This window comes from Periplaneta americana, chromosome 10, assembly GCF_040183065.1.
Source record: "Periplaneta americana isolate PAMFEO1 chromosome 10, P.americana_PAMFEO1_priV1, whole genome shotgun sequence".
Lineage (NCBI taxonomy): Eukaryota > Metazoa > Arthropoda > Insecta > Blattodea > Blattidae > Periplaneta > Periplaneta americana.
Genome location: NC_091126.1, coordinates 25,355,812 through 25,379,779, shown reverse-complemented (window position 1 = coordinate 25,379,779; position 23,968 = coordinate 25,355,812). Strand labels below are relative to the sequence as shown.

General features: G+C 35.4%; 1 protein-coding gene across 1 annotated transcript in view; it reads left to right on the top strand.

The window, feature by feature from the left end:
• Positions 1-23,968, top strand: part of LOC138707356 (MOXD1 homolog 2-like) — a 270,333-nt gene that overhangs the window by 69,988 nt on the left and 176,377 nt on the right. The window contains exon 4 of the mRNA XM_069836638.1: positions 13,427-13,621. Within this exon, the coding sequence (XP_069692739.1) occupies positions 13,427-13,621 (195 nt within the window). The remainder of the gene's footprint in view (positions 1-13,426; positions 13,622-23,968) is intronic.

The following is a 23,968-nucleotide window of genomic DNA, read 5'->3' as shown; positions in this document are numbered from 1 at the left end:
CATTCAATTTTAAAAAAAGTATCACGGGATTAGGGGTATCACGGAAATAGGCAACTTTACCCTACTATAAGCAGTAACATAAGCTGCTGCCAGGAAGTCAAAAGGAGGATAGCAATGGCCAAAGAAGCTTTTAATAGAAAAAGGAGCATCTTCTGCGGATCTCTGGAAAGAGAACTAACGAAGGGACTCATTAAGTTCTTTGTATGGAGTGTGGCATTGTATGGGGCAGAAACGAGTACATTACGACGAAGTGAAGAGAAACGAAAATAAGCATTTGAAATGTGGATATGGAGAAGAATGGAACGTGTGAAGTGGACAGACAATAAGAAATGAAGCTGTGTTGGAAAGAGCGGGTGAAGAAAGAATATGCTGAAACTGATCACGAAGGGGAAAAGGAATTGGTTGGGTCACTGGCTGAGAAGAAACTGCCTACTGAGGGATGAACTGGAAGGAATGGTGAACGGGAGAAGAGTTCGGGGGAGAAGAAAATATCAAGTGACAGACGACATTAAGATATATGGATCATATGAGACAAAAAGGAAACCAGAAAATAGGAAACATTGGAGAAAGCTGGGTTTGCAGTGAAAGACCTGCACTTGGGCAGAAAACTGAATGAATGAATTCAATTTAACCTAACCTTGTATACTTTTGTGATGTATTGGCGCAGTTTTTTTTTTCCAACACGAAAGTAATTTTTAGAAAGAACTACCAAAAAAGAAATCGCATATTTGGGCGGTGCCTAATGCCCATTGCCCTGGATGACGCGGCAATGCAATCAAATTGACTTTCGTATCTTAAGAGTTAACGCAATTTCCACCGATAAAAATAACATTAACTTAGGTTTTCCGATGCTTCCGACATGTTGGCATCGTCTTCGGTAACCTAGCGGATAGCATGCCTGCCGTTGAAGCTGGGGTCCGTGGGTTTAAAGACACTTGGTGGAGTTTGCCAGCAGTTCAGCATGACATCCGATAAACTGAACCTGTTTAAAAAAATTACACCATTTGTTTTCCCTTTTTCGAATCTCACGAATTATTACTAACCTAATCGGATCTGCTAGAAACAGATTCTGTTCGCCGAGTATAAGCCTAATTGTATCATAATTAAAACGTGAAAACAAATTTTTCAATAACTCACCAGTCCGAACCGATAGGCATTTGTCATCCCCATTCGACCGGTTAACTCAATTTTTGAAATCAATTTTGCGGCTACACGAATTGACCTGACCTGAACTTTTAACCTGTTAACCTAACTTTCCAGAATTTTGTCCGGCGTGTTAACTAAAGTTGATCCAAACTCAAATAGTCCCTACACAATTTGACTGTAATTGTAGCAGAATTGAACTCTTAAAACAAAATGTCTCATTTTGAAGACAAAAGCTACTTGCTGTCTCCATATTTACAATGGCATTGTTAATGTACTTATGTCGCAACCTTCCCTCAAACCCTGCTGTGTCACCCAGATTTGAGTCTGGTGTAGTTTGGAATTATGAATGTGAAACTTTTGGCGAAAAGGAAACACAGTTGAAGTTTTCCCCTGGATTCTCCCGTTTCAACCAATTTAGGGTAAAGGTTGGCAATATTGTGATACTAATAATATTATGATAGTTCTTTTTGAGAATCTTTTACAACTTTACTGAGCGAGAGGAAGATCGTTTTTTTTTTTATTTTTTTTTTATTTTTATTTATTTATTTTTTTTTTTGCATCATCGTATTAAGGGGATGTTCGTAGACATGTTTGTGCACAAAACCGGCCCTTCTCTCGCTCAGTAAAATTGTAAAAAGTTCTCAAAATATTAGTATCATAATATTACCAAACTTTACCCTACAGACACCGAATGTAAGTATGTCGTCGTTGATTTTATGAAAGATCCTCTGTGACTTTACAGAAAATAATTTTTCAGGAGGAAGATAACATTAATTGAAAATCATTTGGCCTACCCTGATACTCCATGATGTCATTTATGTTCATCATCGTAACCGATATTTTCTGCCGAATTACTTTATATTCTTATGTAGATCTATTGATTTTTAATTAATTTTATCTTCCTCCTGAAAAATTATTTTGTGCGAGATCGTGCGTATTTGCTTGGTTTCCGCACAAAACCAATCCGCGGAAAGTCTAAAATTCCACATTCAGAATTCCCAACCTAACACACATAACAATTTCCCTCTTCTTACCGCTTAAGTGACATATTCATTTTACTGCTTTAGGCTTTTAACATATTATTTTTAGAGACGTTCAATATAGTAATAATTATAAATTGGAAACTTACCACTGCAATTTAATCTAAATTTCACTGTTAATTATTGTTTTTAAATATTTGCAAAAATTAAGTAAACTCTACAACTCCACTAAAGTTACTGCATTCGTGATGCAAGTAACATTAAGGAAGCCGTGAAAAAATCAACAAGATTCCAGACTCATCATAGAGTGAGGGGGAAAAAAAAAGACAGACGTATATCAGGGCCTGCTGGAGTATAGTAAACACAGAAAACATTTCAAAGCAACAATGTTGAAGATAGATATTTTTGTTTTGCAAATTTGCCGTCATTGAACAGAAACCAAGATGGAGATTTCATTGCAACTAATTAGAAATTCCTCTTTCAGGTATGTAATAAACGATCTTCGCACAAAATAATATACGATACACGAGCGGTATGTTTTCTTTCAATTCTCGGAAATTAAAAAAGCTCAACTACGTTTCGCTTTTTCAAACTTTTCCTCGAACATGAAAACTTCAACATACCGCTCTTGTAACGCATATTACTATTCTGTAAAGTCACATAGGAAATTTTATAAAATCAACGACCATATTTGTATTGCAAGAATGAGGTTATATAACGCAGAAAGAAATGTAGCAGATAACATGGGAAACTAAATTCTTTCCGAATATACGAATTGTATCCTATACTGAGGAATCATATCACCTTGATGATACTGTTTATTGTTATTTTATCTCATTTCATATATCTGGTCATTTGCAGTCTTCATAAAACACTCCGGTAGGTTTTCTCAGTTACCTGGCTATTATTTATTTGTACTCCGTAATCTTAAAGGTCAACAAAAAATCTTCCGGTGGTGTCCTCCCCTCATACATATGACGTTGACGGTATCTCCTTCAGATAAATACTGCGTCCAATTCTTTTTCCTTCCCAATAATTACCTCTTTAAGCTTTACTGCCTTAATTGACGTTTCCATTATTTCTGATCCTGTTAGCAGGCCTATCTCCACCACTTTGTCTTGCTGTGAGATCTTTTACCGTACCACCCTTCGCTTTTCCCACCCTTATAATCATTGTAGAAAGAGGGTACAAATAATCCCTTGTACGTAAAAATGAATGGACAGGTACTGGGAAAAAGGACGTAGGAAAAGTGAGCTGGTTAATTGATGTCATATTTAAAGACACACTATCACACCCACTCAGGGAAATTTACACTCTGTGTTGATTTTTTCCGCCGTGGTGAATCAGTAGTGATGTTCGTGCTTTCTGACACAGGTGGTCTGTGTTCGAATCTGGGCGTGGTTAGTGAAGAAATTTATCTTGATGTCATAGGAACGGGTGTTTCTCTTTTCCTGTGTTGTAAGGGCAGCTTATATTATCTTGGGCAAGAAACAAAACATCGCTTCTATTTAACACATACGAAACTAACTTAGTGTACTCGCCAAAATTTAGACGACCCCAGCTCAGAGGAAAGAAGTCAAAGAAGTCACATCAACATGCTCTCGATGTTTATGTTATGCAGTTGGCCGCTTCCGATAACTGAATTGCTTTATAACAGCGTTGCCAAACATAGACGGCCTCAGCCCGAGTAGAGAGGTCAGCTTATCTTGCCGCAAGAGACTACTAACTTCTCTTTAAAAAAAAAAAGAAAAGAACATCGTACTGCCTCAGCCTAGCGGCTGGGCTAATTCAGAGTCATAATGTGACAACACTGCATAACTAACAGGCATGCACCGTATGATTTATTGTTTTGGGTAAGGCACCAGTATGTAGAGTGGTGTGAGTGAGGTCATCTTATGTTTGGCGAGAACAATACCTGATTGGTACAGTAATACTACCGATGGAATTCAAACGCAAAGTTACTAGGCACTTGGTCAGTAATTGATTTCTTGTAAATGGTTTCCTTAATCTATCACAAAATATTTCAATATCCAGTAATTTAATCGCTATACAATTTTGTTATTCTAGATTTAATTTCTGTGGTGTTCGGGTAAAGGGGTATAAGTCATTTTTTTTTGTCCAGGTGGAATTTTGTTCCCCAGATGAACACACAAGTTAAATTATACAAGTGGATGTGCAAAAATCAAAGAATACTAGCAGTTGATGGGTTTTATTTGTGTAGAAAATTATTTGCAATAAGGGTTCCAAGTTTCATTTTCATTTTTCTCTGAACTCATTTTTATGACTTATCTCCCTTTACCCAAACACCACATATTTGTAATTCAGTAAATATAAAATATTCTTTGTTTCTCTATGATAAATTATCTAGCTTTAATTAGTCAGGTAATCTTTTCGTACTTTGATTTTATTGTAATTGTAATTGTAAATTTAATACTAATTGTAATTTATTGTTCATATTATAGTTGGAATCTCATGGTAGAGGGGCAGAGAAGGTCTGACGGCCTTATCTCTACCAGGTTAAATAAATAAATACTGCAATAGTACGATTACGAACTGTAACGTACTCTACTTAAGAGTCCTCTCGTCCACACCTGTGGAGTAACGGTCAGCGCGTCTGGCAGCGAAACCAGGTGGCCCGGGTTCGAAACCCTATCGGTTCAAGTTACTTGGTTTAGGTTTTTTCCGGGGTTTTCCCTCAATCCAATACGAGCAAATGCTGGGTAACTTTCGGTGTTTTTTTATTGGGTTATTTTACGACGGTGTATAGGTTATTTAGCGTCTGAATGAAATGAAGGTGATAATGCCGGTGAAATGAGTCCGGGGTCCAGCACCGAAAGTTACCCAGCATACTTTCGGTGTTGGACCCGGACTCATTTCACCGGCATTACCACCTTCATTTCATTCAGACGCTAAATAACCTAGATGTTGATATAGAGTCGTAAAATAACCCCCAAAAAAATTGAGAGTCCTCTCGATACAAACACAAACAAAGGTTTGTTGTGTGATACGTTGTGATACACGGTTGCATTCTGTTTCTTCTTGCCAGAGAGCTCACAGTGGAAGATATGCTGATCTTACTGTACAGTGATGGTAAACATTTGCTAATTTCTCAGAGGATATTAATTTTAGGACCCATGTTTGTAGGACCTTTATTTATTGTTTTGATGCGTACTACCTCCTCTAAAAATATTGGACCTTTTTTCAGAACACTCTGTAGATTGTAATAATAATAATAATAATAATAATAATAATAATAATAATAATAATAATAATAATAATAATAATGTAAGGGGAAGGAAGCTGAATAATATTGCACTCCATAAATAAATATATTTCGTCCTGACGGCAAATAATATTTGGCAGTTCTTCGTTTTAAGTGTGAAACTTTGTACAAAGTGAGGACAGTTTTAAAATAATCGTAGGAGTTTCTTCCCATTCACGGTTTCCAGATCCATTGCCAAGCATGCATTTGACTTCTTTTAAAGAAATAAAAATGTATTCAAATGAGGATAAGAAGCCTATTGCGACCCGGCGGAACTCTTACACGACGAGAAACAGTTAAAGCAGAAGCAATTGGCAATGAAATGCAAATTAGTTTCGCGCAAGTTTTTTTATATATAAAACGATAATTATCTTTAACGTTTTGGAACTTGTGCCAGAATTTCTTAGAATTACACTCAACTTCCTGTGACGTCATGCTCGTTTCAGTTTTCACCTATTGCCTTCTTCTTCCACTCTGCAAGTCGTTTTTCCTAAGGAATTGATTCGACTTTTGATAATTGTTTATTTTATTCAATGTTTTGTTTGTTTAATTTTCTGCTCTTCTATAATAAATTACAAGTTTTAAGAAAGATACGAATTGTAGTACTTGAATGCTCGATTTTGTAGAGTTTTCTTACCGAATAGCCCTAGCCGGTATTGAGAAACGCACTCACAAAAGCGTAACATACTGTTTTCCAACCAGGAGATCAACCGTGAAAGGAATGTGCTTACTAATGCGTCATCTATTGGAGCGAAGTAGATAGATAATATTATCGTTATAACGTCAGTTTAAAAACCATGCGCTCTCCTGCATTATGTTATTTCCTCTATGGAGGGATTAAAAGACCAGGAGATTAACAGTGATCTAATTTTGTAACTAGGGTAGTATAAATATGTGTGTATCAATGTTATTGTTTGTGCTGTGAGAGCTAGCCAATAGAGATACGAGTACCCACGTGTGTAACCTTATGACATCTTATGACATCAACATTCATTCACAGCATTACCCCGCTTCGTCTAATTCCGCAGAGACTTTCTCGTGGTTGGAATACAGTACAAGTGATTCCATGCTTTAAGCCAGCGGTTATCAGCACAGTGCACCCTCGGGCTAGCGTCTTTAAAGCCTTGGTTTTTCTGAACCGACGCATGCGACGTGCGAGGTGTGAGGCCCGCCTCGCACATGTCCAGTCTACAGAAGAGATAGTGAGTGGTTTCTATAACTGCGAGATGCGAGGTCTGCGCGGTTCAGAAAAACCAAGGCTTTACTGCACTATGGTGCAACCTTGGCTGATGGCGGGTATGCTCTCTCTCTCTCTTCTTGCTGCATGACGGGGCATATTACGATGCACTGCTTACCAGTTACCCATTTCAGTGAGTGCTGACGACCACTGCTTTAAGGTATTACAGCCATTGCAGGAAAACTAGGAATTCCAATGAAAAAGTCTTTTTCAGAAATATTTATTTATTCTTAGTGTAAGATATAATAATAATAATAATAATAATAATAATAATAATAATAATAATAATAATAATAATAATATATTTATTTAATCTGGCAGAGCTAAGGCCAGTAGGCCCTCTCTTCCGTCCAGCCAGACTCTAATTCTAATTGAATACAATTGCTTACATAGTTATTACATTAATATCTAGACCATAAAACAACATGAAAGTAAATAATGAAAGTTGGATAAATAATGTTAGTGTGACAATAATAAACATTGGTAAGAAATAGTTATAATAATAATAATAATAATAATAATAATAATAATAATAATAATAATAATAATAATAATAATAATGAGATAATTTAGATATTTATCTGTGATATATATATATATATATATATATATATATATATATATATAACCATTAAACATTGAGAAACCTGAAACAGCTATTATTGTTAACAAGAATTGTTAGACAAATAATTCGTTAGCCTATTCTTAAATTGGTTTACTCGGTAGGGAATTCCAAAGTCGAGGAACAGCCACGGTGAAAGAAGATGAATATGAGGATGTTCGGTGGGAGGGAATGGATAATATTGAAGAGTGTTGTGATCGTGTGTCTAGGTTATGATGGGGGGACAAATTTCGAAAACGAGACGCAAGATAGACAGGAGTGGAGAAATGTAATATGTGAAAGAGAAGGGAAAGACAGTGGATTTTCCTACGATCTTCTAGACGGAGCCAGGACAACATTTCGAGGGATGGTGTTACGTGATCAGCCCGGCGAATATTGCAGACGAAACGGACGCACATATTATGAACACGTTATAGTCTCTGCGCCGAAGTAACGCTTAGGTCAGTAAGTAGAATATCACAGTAATCGAAGTGGGGCATCACGAGTGTTTGCACTAACATTTTTTTTTTCATGGAAAAGGGTAGAAAATTCTTCAATCGCCTAAACGAGTGGATTAATGAGAATACTTTTTTGCAGGTTTCTGCAACTTGAATGTTCCAATTTAAACTTTTATCCATGTAAATACCTAGATTCTTTACTGGTTCACTGAACGGAATTTCGGTGCAGTATATTTTAATCGGGGACAAATTTGGTATGGTAATAGTGCTTAACAAACGTGACTAGGGAAGGGTCTAAATTTAAATATCCTAATGTTTTATTTTCAAAAGGAACATATTTTACAAGTTTTATGGGCATTGAATCTAAGTGGTCTTGAGTAGGCAATAGGTACTTTTTGTTTCTCTAAAGTTTGGAACACTTAATCATAGAGAGATCGACTGTTAATGGATGTTTTTCAAGGAACTATTGTTGAAGAAATACCTTGAGAACCGGCACTGTTAATTCCAAAGCTCCAGGATCAAGGAGCTTTTTACTCTGTACTGTATACTTTCTGCCATTTATTTTAAGTAGTTTTGATAAATAACAATTGGCAATCTACAGTTCAAGTGAACATTTTGACTTAGAAATGTCATAGTTGTTTTGAAACTGAAAAAATAAAGGACATTAACTCATTTGTAAAATCCGTGACAAAATATGTGTAACATCCGTGGCATGGAAGAAACATCTATAACTTATTTACCGATTATCTTTTTCTGAATTAATTGGATGCCATAAGATTTGCATAGCTTTCATATGAACTTTATGAGAATGAATCTCTTTTTGCTTGGGGCAGATACCTGTTTTACACTTTTTTGTTAATAAGGTGTGAAGTGAGTTCACAATTCATGTCACATCCGTAACGGAAGCTTTTCTTTATTCAAACAACTTTTTTCTGTAAACTGATACTGATCTTCTAAATTGATTCTAATAATAAAAGTTGACAAAAGTCATTTCATTTTCAAAATATGGAGTTTGAAAATAGTAAAAATGTAGCATCCGTGACAACTGAAATGACGGATTAGTAATAAATAGTATATTATGTTCTGAACTTTTAATTTTATATTTCACTAAGTACATCGTCAAAATGTTTGAGGTTATTTAAACCTTTTGTAAAATTATATTAGTTCATGAGCGCCTTGAAGCTAGCAGTAGCAAGTCCATACATATTTCAGACTGTATCCAATGTTAAAGACGCACTGTTAAGTTAATAGCTAGAGTGGGACAAGCGAGAGTTTATCCATGACGGAATAACTCAACGCCGCGGAAACTTTGAACTAAAGCACTCGGATGCCTTGTTGAACAGAGATTTGAAAAGTCTGGTTGTAATTTGACCTACCTGAAGAGCTGAGCACTTCTTTCTGCCGTTGTAGCTCTTTTCACAGTGGCCACTCCAACGTGAAGAACAGCTTTTACACGATCTACCACTTTATCATAAGAACAAGGAGTGTACTATACAGGGTTATCAATAAAAGTGTCCGAGAAATCGTGCAAAGTAATTATCAAAATAATTTAAGAGTGTGATACCAAAACGTGTTAAGTGTATTTTTATGAAGATTTGGGCTAGTTTTTTTTTATCTAGCTTCCTAAGACAGCGATATTTGAAGTGACATGCACAATAACACAAACTTTTAGACAAGGATTGGTGTTGTTTTTTTTTTTTAAGAAAACCTGCATAAAATATTACAACAAAGAGCTCAAACATAATCGTCAAGCTTCGCAGTTTTGTCACAAGAGCTATATTGGATGGAGTAGTTTCTCCGGGTACATTAATGACGTCAGTTAAAGGCACAAGCAGGTTACAAGACCTCTATGAGTTCTGACTTGTATTATACTGCGTGTTCAGTTCAAAGTGTGTCATGACTCGCTGTATGTCGTCATGAGGCTAGCCGATGAGTCTAGAGAATTCAATCTTCCTACACTTCCGCAGAGGCGTATAACCTATGTGGCAGAGAAGTTGCCTAGCAAGTACGGCGTTCATTCTGAAGAGTACTTACCGATACGTACGGTAACGCAGGTAGTGGCAGAAATGTGAACTGTTTGGAAACACGTACTGAAGTGAGTTTTTTCCTTACTGTCGGGATATGGGGAGAGGGTTAAGACGATTAGTTAAGTACAGTATTTGTTGACATTAACTTCGACGGTCAACATGGACACGGAGCGTTTGATTTGTGTCGTGGAATGTTGCCGTACGCAACCGATGATAACAAATACTCTGGGTACAACTTGCCCGCGCAAAACACAGATCGAAAGAGGTTATGGTAGCACACAGACCGTACATACCGCCATCTGTTGCTACGACGTTCAAGTTATACCGTACACGTTCTCAAGTTCAGATTGAACGCCTTGATTAATAGGCAACTTCTCTGACATAAAAGCTGAAACTCGCTTGAAATCGCTGACTCACCAACAGTGACGGCATGACACACTTTGAATTGAACACCCAGTATAGAAGTGCACGTTGTTACGTATGTTTGTATGTCTACGAGTTCATTGTAATCCTGTTCAGTCATACAGAAGGTGCACCAGGAGACAAATACCGCCATCAATATCTACACTGCAATTCTTTATTTCGGAATTTAGAAATTATTATTTTTATATAAGGAATGGTAACATATTCTTAGAATGTATATTTTTTGACATTGTAATATTAGTTATTTCAATAAATAGGCGTAAATTGTTTGTATATATATATATATATATATATATATATATATATATATAAAACTTCTGTAGTATATTTATTATCGGGTTATTAATTTTGAAATAAAATTGTTGTATGACGTGGCAAACATATTTGTTCAAACGTTTCGATTTTGCATGCCTTTAAAATTAAGTTGTATTGTTGTAATGATATGCGCCATTATATTTGACATTCACCGTAGGCCTACTGTACCGCCACTTATGCAGTGAGCGCCAGATATTTGAACTCCCTCCGTACAAGGCTATATTCCTCGATAAATTCAGCGTGACAAAAATGCGAAGCCTGATAATCATATAACAAGTATAAATCATAAAAACGGCGAAATGGATTGAGGAAGTGTTGGGATCACACCACAGTCTAGTATATACAGTTGCGAAGCTCAATACGTAGTAAATATGCAAACATTAGATAGTTGCTCATCACTAGGATCGCTAAGATCGCGTCATTACAGGCAATGCAAAATAGTACCGTCACAGTCTATTGTTTCTAGCACCCTCAAAACTCAAGCTTCGTGACTCTATATACAGTAGTAGACTGTGATCACACTCTCCAAATGTCCGATATAAGTGAAATATATCATATCATATCATATCATATCATATCATATCATATCATATCATATCATATCATATCATATCATATCATATCATATCATATATCTACTAGTCGTTAAAACTTATCTGAAGACTATTGCTGGAGAACCTTTTAAGTGTAGTGTAAATATTCGTAATTAAAATATGTATTGTATTGATTAAGGCTGGTTGAGTGGAAGAGAGGGCCTTATGGCCTTAACTCTGCCAGCGAAAATAAAACATTATTATTATTATTATTATTATTATCATTATTATCATTATTATTATTATTATTATCATTATCATCATCATATCATATCATATATCATATCATATCATATCATTCTACGAATAATCTTACAAAGTTTTCCCTACTGTCGCGTCATTAACACTCCCTTAAAAGCGGAATATTACTAATCTTACATGAATAATTAATCTATGGTTGTTAGATTAGGTCTTCTTGACTATAAGAAAAGGATGTAATTGTGTCTTTACAAGATTCAATGCAAACATGAAATAGACATTAAAGTTCGTCCCAAATATGTCATATTCCTCAATCACGTGCTAAACAGAGTTTACAACGATGAAGATAACTTAGGGAAGCAGGTAACCTAATTGGTCAAAATTATAAAAAAAAAATGTATTACACATTTATATACTGTGATATGTGAGGAATGAAAATACAGAAGTTAAATCTCGATACCGGACTGCAAATGCCTTATTTTTAATTTTCTGTAGTTGCATGTAAATGTCAAACATTGCCACGCCCCCTCTCTGTGGCAGTGCTTATAATTTGTGTCTGTCTCGCCAAATATTTTTCAAATAAATTTCTAAACGTACCCATATATGAAAGGGAATTTTTTCGCTCTTTCTATTGGTACTACCTGCGTGGTGGGTTTACTTCCAGAAGTTGGTATCTTTCATTGTTTTGTTATGGTTGATTTGTGTTGTGATACGAAATGGGAAGAATAAAAAGAAGTTTGGTCAGCGGAAATTCCTTCCAAATCAACATAGTAAGTTAAAGAATGTTGTGGAGAGTTGTGTAAATAATAATGTAGATATTTCTGTAAATAATATTAGCGTAAGTTCTAGTGATGTAGGTCCATTTGGTGATGAGGTTATAGGCCTACAACATATAAATAATGCTTCTTCATTGGGTAATGTAAATATATCTAGTGCTTCTGCAAGAAAACTGTCATCTTCAGAAGAATTGTTCATTGTATATAGCGGTAACAGTAGTAATAGAGTGAGAAGTGGATTTCAGTTCGTTGATATTGAACTGTTGTCTAATGCAGTAATTGAATTTATGCAGTGTAAATATTGTTACAATGTGAAGTGTGTATATTTTGCTGAAAAAGTGAACAATAGGAAAGGTTTAGGACGCGCTTACTATAGGGGCAGCAAATTGGGATTTTGGTCCTTTGGGTCAATGTAGAGTATCCACCGCCCACGGAACGAATATTGGTTAAACGAGCGTTGAGCGTCTTCCGCCGATTTTGGAATAGACACCGACGCACTTAGGTTAGGTTAGGTTAGTTTAGGCTTTTATTATCCCGTCAAGATGTTTAGGATTACTGTAAAACTGGCCTATGTCTCCTATAGTGGGCGGGACATAAGTAACATTCACCTTTTGTTGTTTAGTCAACTGCACGAAGACAGGTCTGAACCTCATAAGTGACACCAATAAGGCATCAGTAAGCCGTGAGATAATGGGGTAGGTTGGCCAGTTTCTTTTCCCTCCATTGCAGACATCGCTAACTAATAACATATTACACCAGTCAGACTTCAGATGTATTATACAAATAACGTTTCTTCCTCTGACACATATCGCCAAGTGAGATATACTGCCTGATAATACTACCTGATAATAGATGTCAGACAGAATATCATCATATCATATCTCATATCATATCATATCATATCATATATATCATATCATATCATATATATCATATCATATCATATCATACCATATATATCATATATCATATCATATCATATAATATATATCATATCATATCATATATCATATCATATATATCATATCATATCATACCATATATATCATATCATATATCATATCATATCATATCATATCATATCATATCATATCATATCATATCATATCATATCATACCATATTACATCATATTGCCGCAGAATAAAAGCACGATGAGTATCAAATACTTGTTTAAAATTTGCTAAGATAATTAAGAGAGAAGCACAGTATCTTTAACTATTATTGTGTTAAACTGTATTATTATTGTGTTAAACTGTATTGTGTATTGTATAATTGTATTGTGTATTGTAATTTTATTGTGTAGTGTTTATATTGTGTAATATAATATAATATAATATAATATAATATAATATAATATGGTAATCGTCCAAGGTTGAGCGTTAATTTTATTTATGTTATTATCCCGCAGAACGACACAATGCGATTGCTGTATGCGTATCACAGCGACGACCCTGAGGGCCCACGCACCGGCTCCGAAATGAGGATCCTGTCGTACCACGGATCCAATCAGCGGGGGGCCCGCAGTCTGTACCTCATGGAGAGGGTCAACTTAGAAGAGCCCCTGCCTCGAGACGTCCTCAGCTGGGATCTCAGGAACCCTGCGGTAAGTAGCAAGCGCTATTTCTCTTAAAAGTTTCTCAAAATTTAAAACACCTTTAGTATTAATGGGTAGTTTGTTTGTCTTTTCTGGGTGTAAGAGTCATATATTGGTATCTACATTGACATAGAGACCTAAGTGCATTTAAATGAAGATGTGACTATCTTTGAATTGTTATATCAGAACTTGGAATGTTAGCTATTGGTTAGCCAAATTTATATCGTTAATTGAGGGACTGTCATTCGTGAATAGAATTGTGTCTAGAGCTATAATGAAGTAATATACTTAGCAAAATGCGCTTGTTTGAATTACCTCGCTACCTGGTTAGACTGTACATTACCTACAAGAAACTTCAGTTAATGTAGTACCACAATTAGCTCTTCTTGAACTCATATACGTAGGCCTATATATATTTCTCCATAAAGTAATTTGTCATTTTATTATGACGGAACGTTTTTGGTTTTAAGGGGACTTGTACATCAGCAAATGCAGAAATTAATTACAAATTAGCTAATACAAATAAACTGCAGCTGCATTAAAAGTTGTAACAATAATTTGATGCTAATTTTACAGACTCATAATTTACCATTCTAGAATGTTTTACGGTGTGAGACATAACTAGGCCTATTATGGGTAGAGTTTATTCCTTACTTACAATTGCATACTACGTGACAAAATATATATAAATTTTGTTTGTATGATTCTGAATACACATATTTTGAAAACAGTTTGTTTGTTGGGGGTTTGAATTTTATTGGTAGTTCTTAATCATATCATCTTCGTATTACACTAATATATTACAGTAGGCCTAGTGTTGCTGTAAACAGTTATTTAAACATGTTTCATTATTAAGTGCATTCTAATGGAATTGAAATTTGATTTCTGTAAAAAAAAATATTTTCAATCTCTATTTCGGTTTTATTTAATAAAGGAAAAGTTACATAAATTTTGCGTATAAGCATCGCGAAACAGTTAAGCTCGTGTTCGGGGACTGTTCCGTTTTGGTAGGAAAATATGAGTATTACACAAATTATACATAATTTCTGACTATGTATGTGTTGTTTCTAAACTGAAATTTAAAATTTCAATACTTGGATCAGATTCTTAAGGGTACTAGGTAGATAATAACATACATAATTCACAAATGCACACGTTTTGTAGACTAACATTTTACCACCAGAATGAGATTATTAAGAAGTACATAAAATAAAAAAATCAATAACAAATAGGCCTAGTGTTAATAATTAAAACAATGTAGGCCTATAATAATTTCAGAGTGAAGGAAAGGATGATATTCACATTGTTGAGAGCATAACTATTATTATTATTATTATTATTATTATTATTATTATTATTATTATTATTATTATTATTTAGCAATAGTAGTGGTGGTAGTAGTGGCAGTAGCAGCATCAGGAGCAGTAGTAGTAGCAGTAGCAGTAGCTGGAGAAGTAGCAGTACTCACAGTAGCAGTAGTACGAGTAGTAGCAGGAGCAATATTATTAGGAGCAGGAGCGGTAGTAGTGATAGGGGTAGTGGTAGCAGCAGTAGTAGTAGTACAAGTACAAGTAGTAGAAGCAGAAGTAGCAGTAGTCGCAGTAGTAGTAGTAGCAGCAGCAGAAGAAGTCGCAGCAGTAGTAGTAGCAGCAGAAGAAGTAGCAGTAGTCGCAGCAATAGTAGTGGTAGCAGCAGAAGAAGTATCAGTAGTCGCAGCAATGGTAGTAGTAGCAGTAGTCGCAGCAGCAGAAGAAGTAGCATTAGTCGCAGCAGTAGTAGTAGCAGCAGAAGAAGTAGCAGTAGTAGTAGCAACAGAAGAAGTAGCGGTAGTTGCAGCAGCAGTAGTAGTAGCAGCAGAAGAAGTAGCAGTAGTCGCAGCAGCAGAAGAAGTAGGAGTAGTCGCAGCAGCAGTAGTAGTAGTAGCAGCAGAAGAAGTAGCAGCAGAAGAAATAGCACTAGTCGCAGCAGTAGTAGTAGCAGCAGAAGAAGTAGCAATAGTCGCAGCAGCAGAAGAAATAGCAGTAGTCGCAGCAGCAGTAGTAGTAGCAGCAGAAGAAGTAGCAGTAGTCGCAGCAGCAGTAGTAGTAGCAGCAGAATAAATAGCAGTAGTCGCAGCAGCAGTAGTAGTAGCAGCAGCAGAAGAAGTAGCAGTAGTCGCAGCAGCAGTAGTAGTAGCAGCAGAATAAATAGCAGTAGTCGCAGCAGAAGAAGTAGCAGTAGTCGCAGCAGCAGCAGTAGTAGTAGCAGCAGAAGAAATAGCAGTAGTCACAGCAGTAGTAGTAGCAGCAGAAGTAGCAGTAGTCGCAGCAGCAGTAGTAGTAGCAGCAGAAGAAGTAGCAGTAGTCGCAGCAGTAGTATTAGTAGCAGAAGAAGTCGCAGTAGTAGTAAGATCAGTAATAGTAGCAGTACTAGTAGTAGCAGGAGCAGTACCAACAGTAATAGTAGCAGGAACAGTAGCAGTAGTAGGAATAGTAGTAGTAGCAGAAAGAGCAGTAGCAGTGATAGAAGTGGCATTAGTAGGAGTAGTAGCAGTAGCATTAGTGTTGGCGGCGTCAGTAGCAGCAGTAGTCGTAGTGGTAATAGTAAAGTAATAGTAGTAGTAGTAGTAGTAAATAATATCGATTTAGTAACTAAGATAATTTAGAGGAATAACATACCTAGAGAAGGAAAACAATGCTTTAAAATACGTCATACATAAATGGAGAAAAATGTGTCATATGAGTTTTTCATTATGGATTTCAAACTTTCATTACTGAATACTTCCATTAATATTATACTCGTAGTCTACTTTTTACCTACTTCAGTTCTGAAATTCCACACAAAATTTCAGTTACCTGACATTTTTTTTTCACTTCGAATTCAATGTTGAGTCAAGTAAAATCTATGTATAAAAAATTACGTCTCACACTTTAAAATATTCCTAAATGATCCGTTATAAGTCTGCAAAAATTGCATAAAAGTATGGCTGCAGGTTTTTTTTTTTTTGCGTCTACGAATTAATAATGATAATTTCCACTTGTTCACGTACAATCCCACTCAAGTAATTTTATGAAGTATGAATGACTGTACGTAATCCTAAGTTACGTAGATGAGTCCCATGTAGTTTGCGCTGTGGACACAGGGGCAGATTACGCTATATTTAATTACAGAGCCAAACTGTTGAACGAGTATAAATTTTTACTATCCCCTAGCAAACTGTTGCTTTCTTATAAATTTTTAGTTTACTGTGGTTTACATGAAACCTCACGCTATTAAAAAAGTATTGTTATGTGCGCCGAGGTAATGAAGGTAATAAACATTACCTCATGAAGATTTCATTTGGAAACTCCCCGACACTCAAAGCGTAGAATAGAGCTTATTTCAAATAAAAACTTCCTTCTTCAGTAGTATTGATTCTTATGGGTTAAATAAAGTTCTAAACTGACACCTGAGAAGTATTAAAGTGAAATAAACAATTCATAGCTTTCGACGTGTGAAGAATTACAATTGTTTCAGCACGCAATAAAAATATGTGGCGCACGTTTAAAAGAAAAATTGAGAAAGTACCATGTAAATGACAAATTACCGTTCATATTGTTAAAACATTTCCGTAGAGTGAAATGTGAGAGAGGATTTATAAAATTTCTTCGAAGCGTGGAAGTTTGTATTTAAGTTAACATATACATCACAAATGCCACCAAATTTATTGTTAATAAAATGTTTAGTAAAGTAACTGAAAGGTTATTTATAAGTTTGTATTCCTTTAACATTGTTCACATTTATAGTCTGCAAATTTAGAATTGATATTTAAATGGATCATAATTTATAGCTACTTCCACCTGTAAAATTGGCTGCCATTTCCTTTCCATTTATCAATACTTCTTTGTAAGTTATGTTCCCCACATTTTGTTACGTTTTGGGTTTCACCGATTAACCAGTAGGCCTACGCCTTGGTTTTGCTAGCGATAAACATGTATATATAAACTGATTGCGACGTTTTCGTTTCCTTAATAAAGCAATAGTGATTCTTGTAAGTTATCAACTTCGTTCCTCATATAGTGGATTCTCTCTCTTTCTCATAAATTAAAATTGCTACATGCTTATTTCCACCATTAACACTGTGTATAATTAAAGACAAATGCTTATAAAAGACAGGAGAATAATTGCTTTTCACATTCTTTTGACATTGTCATTGTGTAATGTGTAGTTACTTTCAGAATGTAAATATGTGTGTTTCCCCATACTACCGTACTCTACTCTAAACAGCAATGTTGTTACCTCAACACATCTCTACCTTTCACTACCTGCAGCGAGTCAACAACCTATAGTAGGCTACACGCACAGTAAACTTATTGTATCGAGTCCAAAGTCTCGAAACCTACTAATGTCTCACGGAATCAATCGAAGTCTTCTGAAGATGACTTAGCATATTTCTTTTTCTAAGACTGTAGATATCAGCCAGAACCTCAATCGGAGCGCAACAACAATTTTAATTTTTTTATTGGGTTATTTTACAACGCTCTATCAACATCTAGGTTATTTAGCGTCTGAATGAAATGAAGGTGATAATGCCGGTGAAATGATTCCGGGGTCCAGCACCGAAAGTTACCCAGCATTTGCTCGTATTGGGTTGAGGGAAAACCCCGGAAAAAACCTCAACCAGGTAACTTGCTCCGACCGGGATTCGAACCCGGGCCACCTGGTTTCGCAGCCAGCAATGTTAATTAAATAGCGAGTATGTACGCATAAAAAAGAGAATAAAAAAATTAAATCGCTTATAAATTTTATGCTCGACCATGCAGAAATGTAGTAATTATACACCTGGTAGCAGCCCTTTAATGGACCTCATTAAAGTACACCTATTCATTAAAGTTCAGGTGTTCCACCAATCAGAAAACAACATTGTAGCAATATGAAAGCGGAAGTATCGATTATTCTATTCTATTCATTCTATTCTATTCATTGAAACATCACGGAGGCTGGAAATGCAATACTGTCGCAGAAGGTTATGTTGAAGAATCGATCCAAAATAAAATTGAAATCTCGAATACAATATGACACTCAGTGGAAAAAAACAACACACAAATCAACATCAATTCACCGTCATCTTCCAGCCTTTCACAAAGCACATTCCCGCAAATTCATTTCACTAATTGCACAATAAATCAATATCAAGGTCAATGTCGACATTTGTTTCTCGGAAAAAATCAATACTTTTGCGTCTGCGCACATCTCACAATTTACGAGGTATTGCACAAGGTCAGTTCCGCTCATCAGTCAGATAAGAATAACATGAATACTTATGAATAATTTCAAGTTAGAAATATGGTCGAGCATAAAAAGTCGTATGAAACTTGACTCATCTTTCACTGTTGCTACCTCTCGTCACTGGAACTCTCTGCCGCCTGAAGTCAAGGGCTGCCGAACATTGAAATCATTCAAATCCAAATTAGAAAATTATCTTATGACGAGTTGCCAAACTAACTTACTATTATGACAAGTGTTGTATTGCATGTTTCCACGTATTCACATTTTTTTTATTGTTCTAGTGATATTTAACTTATTTTATATTTTTGTTTTCATATTTTCCGATAACGGTATATCTCTAATGTGATAAGTTGAGCTGCATATAATCATAATTTTCCTTACTGTGTGTACTTAAAAATATTGTATTCATTGTATGCTTTGTACTGCACTATTTTATTACTATTATTAGTATTATTATTACTATTAGGCCTGTTATTATTATTATTATTATTATTATTATTATTATTATTATTATTATTATTATTATTATTATTATTATTATTATTATTATCATTGTTACTATTCTTATTTATTATTATTATTATTATTATTATTATTATTAATTGTCTTATTTTTTATACTTTGTATGCCTCATGTATTTTTGACCTGTTGTTCACATTTTATTATGCTTTTTTTCTTTCTTTCTCTATGTTTTATATTATGTCTGATTTCTTCTTACTTGTTGTTTACATTTTATTATTATTATTATTATTATTATTATTATTATTATTATTATTATTATTATCTTGTTCAGTTTTGTGTGTAAAATTGTAGTGTAATTTGTAAATTTGTAGTGTTTTTGTAACGCAGTTTTTACTCCTGGTTGAGTTTAAGAGAAGGCCGTATGGCCTTAACTCTGCCAGGTTAAATAAATCATTATTATTATTATAATGGTAATTAAGACGCTCGTATGAAAATTATGAAACTCGCGCTCGTTTCATAAACATACTCGCGTCTTAATGACTACCATTACGTTGCATAATGTACTATTGTATTATTTAAAGAAAAACGAATGAAATCTGTGCTTGTATTTAATGTAATAATTACAAATATTGTGTATACATACTTTTGTATCTACACAGATATTGTAAACTACGTTATGAATCCCTGTAATTACATCTTCATAACGCAAAACTTTCCGCACAGCATCAAAAAAATATTTTAGACCTTTATTGAATCATTATTCGTGAAACGCGAAGCGCGGTGTTAAACAGTGTTGCGCAGAATATATGAATAACAACAGTCGATGATTTCTGTGGGAATATTTCATGTCGATGGCGACATATCCTGAGTTGGAAATGGAGTCGTAGGCATTTGCAGTGTCCATTCTTGCCTTCCGGTGTCGCTCTATATACATGGAAATGCAAGCCTTAAATATTCTCTGCAAATATATTGTCGTGGAAATGTGACTCGTGTCCATTCGAAATAAATGTGTTAGGAAGTGTTTCTCCTCCGTTTCATGATAACGCGAACACCTCGCGGTTGCTTTCAGTGCCTCTTATATAGGGACTTTCGGGGAGGGAACGTTTATGGTGCTAAGACGAGGGTGTGTGGGAGGCAGGGAAATATTTGTCTGGCCTACTTTTGGGCTGTGTAACAAAGCATATCCTCCTTTTGACTACTCTCACAGTAGAACTCTATTCTTGAGCTTAGTGGTCGGGGGTGAGAGAGATATTCTGTTATGATATTGCTGCTATTTTGCAAGCCATGTTTTAAACGCGAATTTTTTTTTTTGAATGCAGCTGAAAACATTCCATGCACTCAACTGCATTTGAGCAATTTAGACGAGCTTTTGGAGAGCTTGGAAGGGATTCGTTCCGTATGACATACTTAACCAAAACGTCTTCTTCTCAGTAGTGAGCCAAATGAGACACTTAGAACTTTCATAATTCTCAAAGAACATCAACAAGATAATAGAAATAATTTAGTTACTTGGAGAAGTATCATTACGCTGGCTGTACGACCTGATTAGTGCGATGCAAGTGCTTGTCTTGAGAGGGGGAGGGGTGGAAGATCAGGGACCACAAGTGGGCCACAAAGTGCTCTTACATGCTGTGAGTAGGAAGATGTAACATGAGCTGTAATTAGTTAGTTTTTAATGTAGCAAGTAATGAGTAGATGGTAGCTTAGCACAAGTACTTGTAAACTTAATATCTCGGAGGGTAGGATATATATTGGAGGGATGTTGATTTTTTCAAGCTCCACTTGAGAGCTAACCATTTTTCAATAATTACTTACGCACGACGCACACTTCCTTCTGCTGCTGTTTCACGACAGAAGGTCGAAAACATGAACTTAGTTTGATATAGGGTAAGTGAAGGTATTAGTATTAACCAGGGTTTAAGGTAGAATAGTACATTATGCAACGAGCCTATAATGATAGTAATTAAGACGCGAGTATGTTTGTTTATGAAACGAGCGCTTGCGCTCGTTTCATAATTTTCATACGAGCGTCTTAATTACCATTATAGGCAAGTCTCATACGACTTTTTATGCTCGATCATATTTCTAACTTCAAATTATTCATAAGTATTCACTTTATTTGTATCTGACAGAAAATCGGAAGTGACCTTGTTCATAGCTCGTGAATTGTGAGATGTGCGCAGACGCGAAAGTATTGATTTTTTTCCGAGGAACAATAATGTCATTGACCTTGATGTAATGCAGAGAATGTATAACCTGGAAATTGATTTAGAATTGAAAAACGAGTTGACAAATTGAATTTATTTGAATATTATTTACAATTAACGCTAATTATTATAGTAACAGAACATAACCTGCGACAGTATTGGATTTCCAGCCTCCGTGACGTTTCCCTCCTCTTTCGATTGCATATCCAAGAATAATCGAAAACCTGAACTTTAATGAATAGGTGTACTTTAATGACATGCATTAAAGGACTTCTACCAGGTGTATAATTACTAGATTTCGGCATGGTCGAGCATAAAGTAAATAATTGTCGCAAAAATGCACAAATTAAAAATTATATTTGTGCAAACTGCGAAAATCTTATACAATATCATAGGCTAAATAATTATACAGATAGATAAAATTAACGAAGTATGCAGAAACAAAAAGTTACGTAATTTGTTTCTTGGAGTTGTATTACTTTCAATCCATCTTACAACGCTCTAGATATACTTATGTAAGTAAATATTGGATGTAGGTATCTTTAGAATCAATTACTGCGTCCACACCTGTGGAGTAACGGTTAGCGCGTCTGGCCGCGAAACCAGGTGGCTCTGGTTCGATTTCCGGTCGGGGCAAGTTGCCTGCTTGAGGTTTTTTCCGGGGATTACACTCAACCCAATATGAGCAAATGCTGGGTAACTTTCGGTGCTGGACCCCGGACTCATTTCACCGGCATTATCACCTTCATCTCATTCAGACGCTAAATAACCTAAGCTGTTGATAAAGCGTCGTAAAATAACCTACAAAATAAAAAAAATCAATTATTGCTGAATTTACATCACATTAAAAATACCTTGTTTTATGGGTATTCTGAACATTGAAATTCTTTACCGAGCAGACCCTTCAAGATTTATTGTTAGCAAAGTGCTAACTATTGTTACTTAAAGGCGGTTTCTAATTCCAATTTTTACAAGATTCATGCAACTAAATCTTCGCTCACAATTTACAGTATACGATGGAATTATATAAATCAATTAGAAGAAATTGTTCACTTACCTTACATGAATTGCACCAACTCTTTGAAATCCATTTCTGAACATCTATTGCTCAATACCTTTTCGAACATTGCCCATTCCAATAGCATTTCAATTAAATTCAGATTCTCCAGAATTGATTAGTTCATACACATCTGATTTCATGTTCTCCATGCCCTCGTTTTTGAGGTCCAATGTGGTTGTCGCGTTTTTGCACATTTACATTTTTAGAAATCGAGTAGCAAAATGTGATTGTGGTTTAAACCCTGGTATTAACACCATCAATTAAAAAAATGGGTTACAACTGACCAGAAATACGGATAGTAATATTGATTTTTTAGATATTGATCATTTGTAGCCTTTCCTGTGAAATGAACGCTTCAAAAGTTGTAATTGTGAGAAGATTTTACAACAAAACAAGAAAATAAAAATGTGACGCATACTGCCGCTATTACCTGAAGTGAAGGTAATAACACCACTTATTTTTTACAACAAAGAAACATGTTTATAAGCAAAAGTGACAAATGTAAGATTATTTTGTAGAATTAAACGACTATAAATTATTAGAAACAACAAAAAAGTCTAAATATTCATTTTTAGGGAGCGAATTTTTAGCTTTTTAAGAAGTCTATTTTAGGTTATTGGAATTAGTGAAATATGTTTTTTTATGTTTTTTGTCCAAACTGTGAAAAGACTCGCAAAAATTGTCTGATGGTTAAAAATGTGGTAAAGATGGAATCATTTCCAATCGACTGTCCTGTTAAATGTGAGTTCAGTTATTTTGGCATAGCATAACAAAACACAAAATATAAAAATTCAATGTTAACACCAGAAGCACTGGAATAAGACAGACTGCACAGAGACCTCAGAAAAGTACAACTCGTACCCGCACACACAAGATCAGAGTTTTCTATTAGCGAGCATGCCCGGAAACTTAACGTATTTCAACAATGCGGCTTTTCACAGTTCACTCATCTCAAGAGATAGTTTAGTCACTTCATACCCTTATACTGGCATATCATATCTACGATCAGTGGGAATTCCAAAATATAGGGCTACTACAAAGGCTTTACCCGATTCCATAGCCTTGTATTATGAAAAGTACGAGACATACGTTATTGAAAGTTATACCAATAAAAAGAGAAACTCATCAAGTTTTTGGTCCATCAACTCCTACAAGTGCTCGATGTGACCTCCTCGACAAACATCCACTCGGTAGTCTAACTCCTGCTACACCCGCTGGAGCATATCACGATCAACTCTAGCCACTGCCACACGGATCCGGTTATTAAGTTCTTCAAGATTAACTGGCAAAGGAGGTACATACACTTGATCTTTGACAAACCCCCATAGAAAAAAAATCACAGGGAGTCAGATCTGGCGACCGAGGAGGCCAACGGAGAAC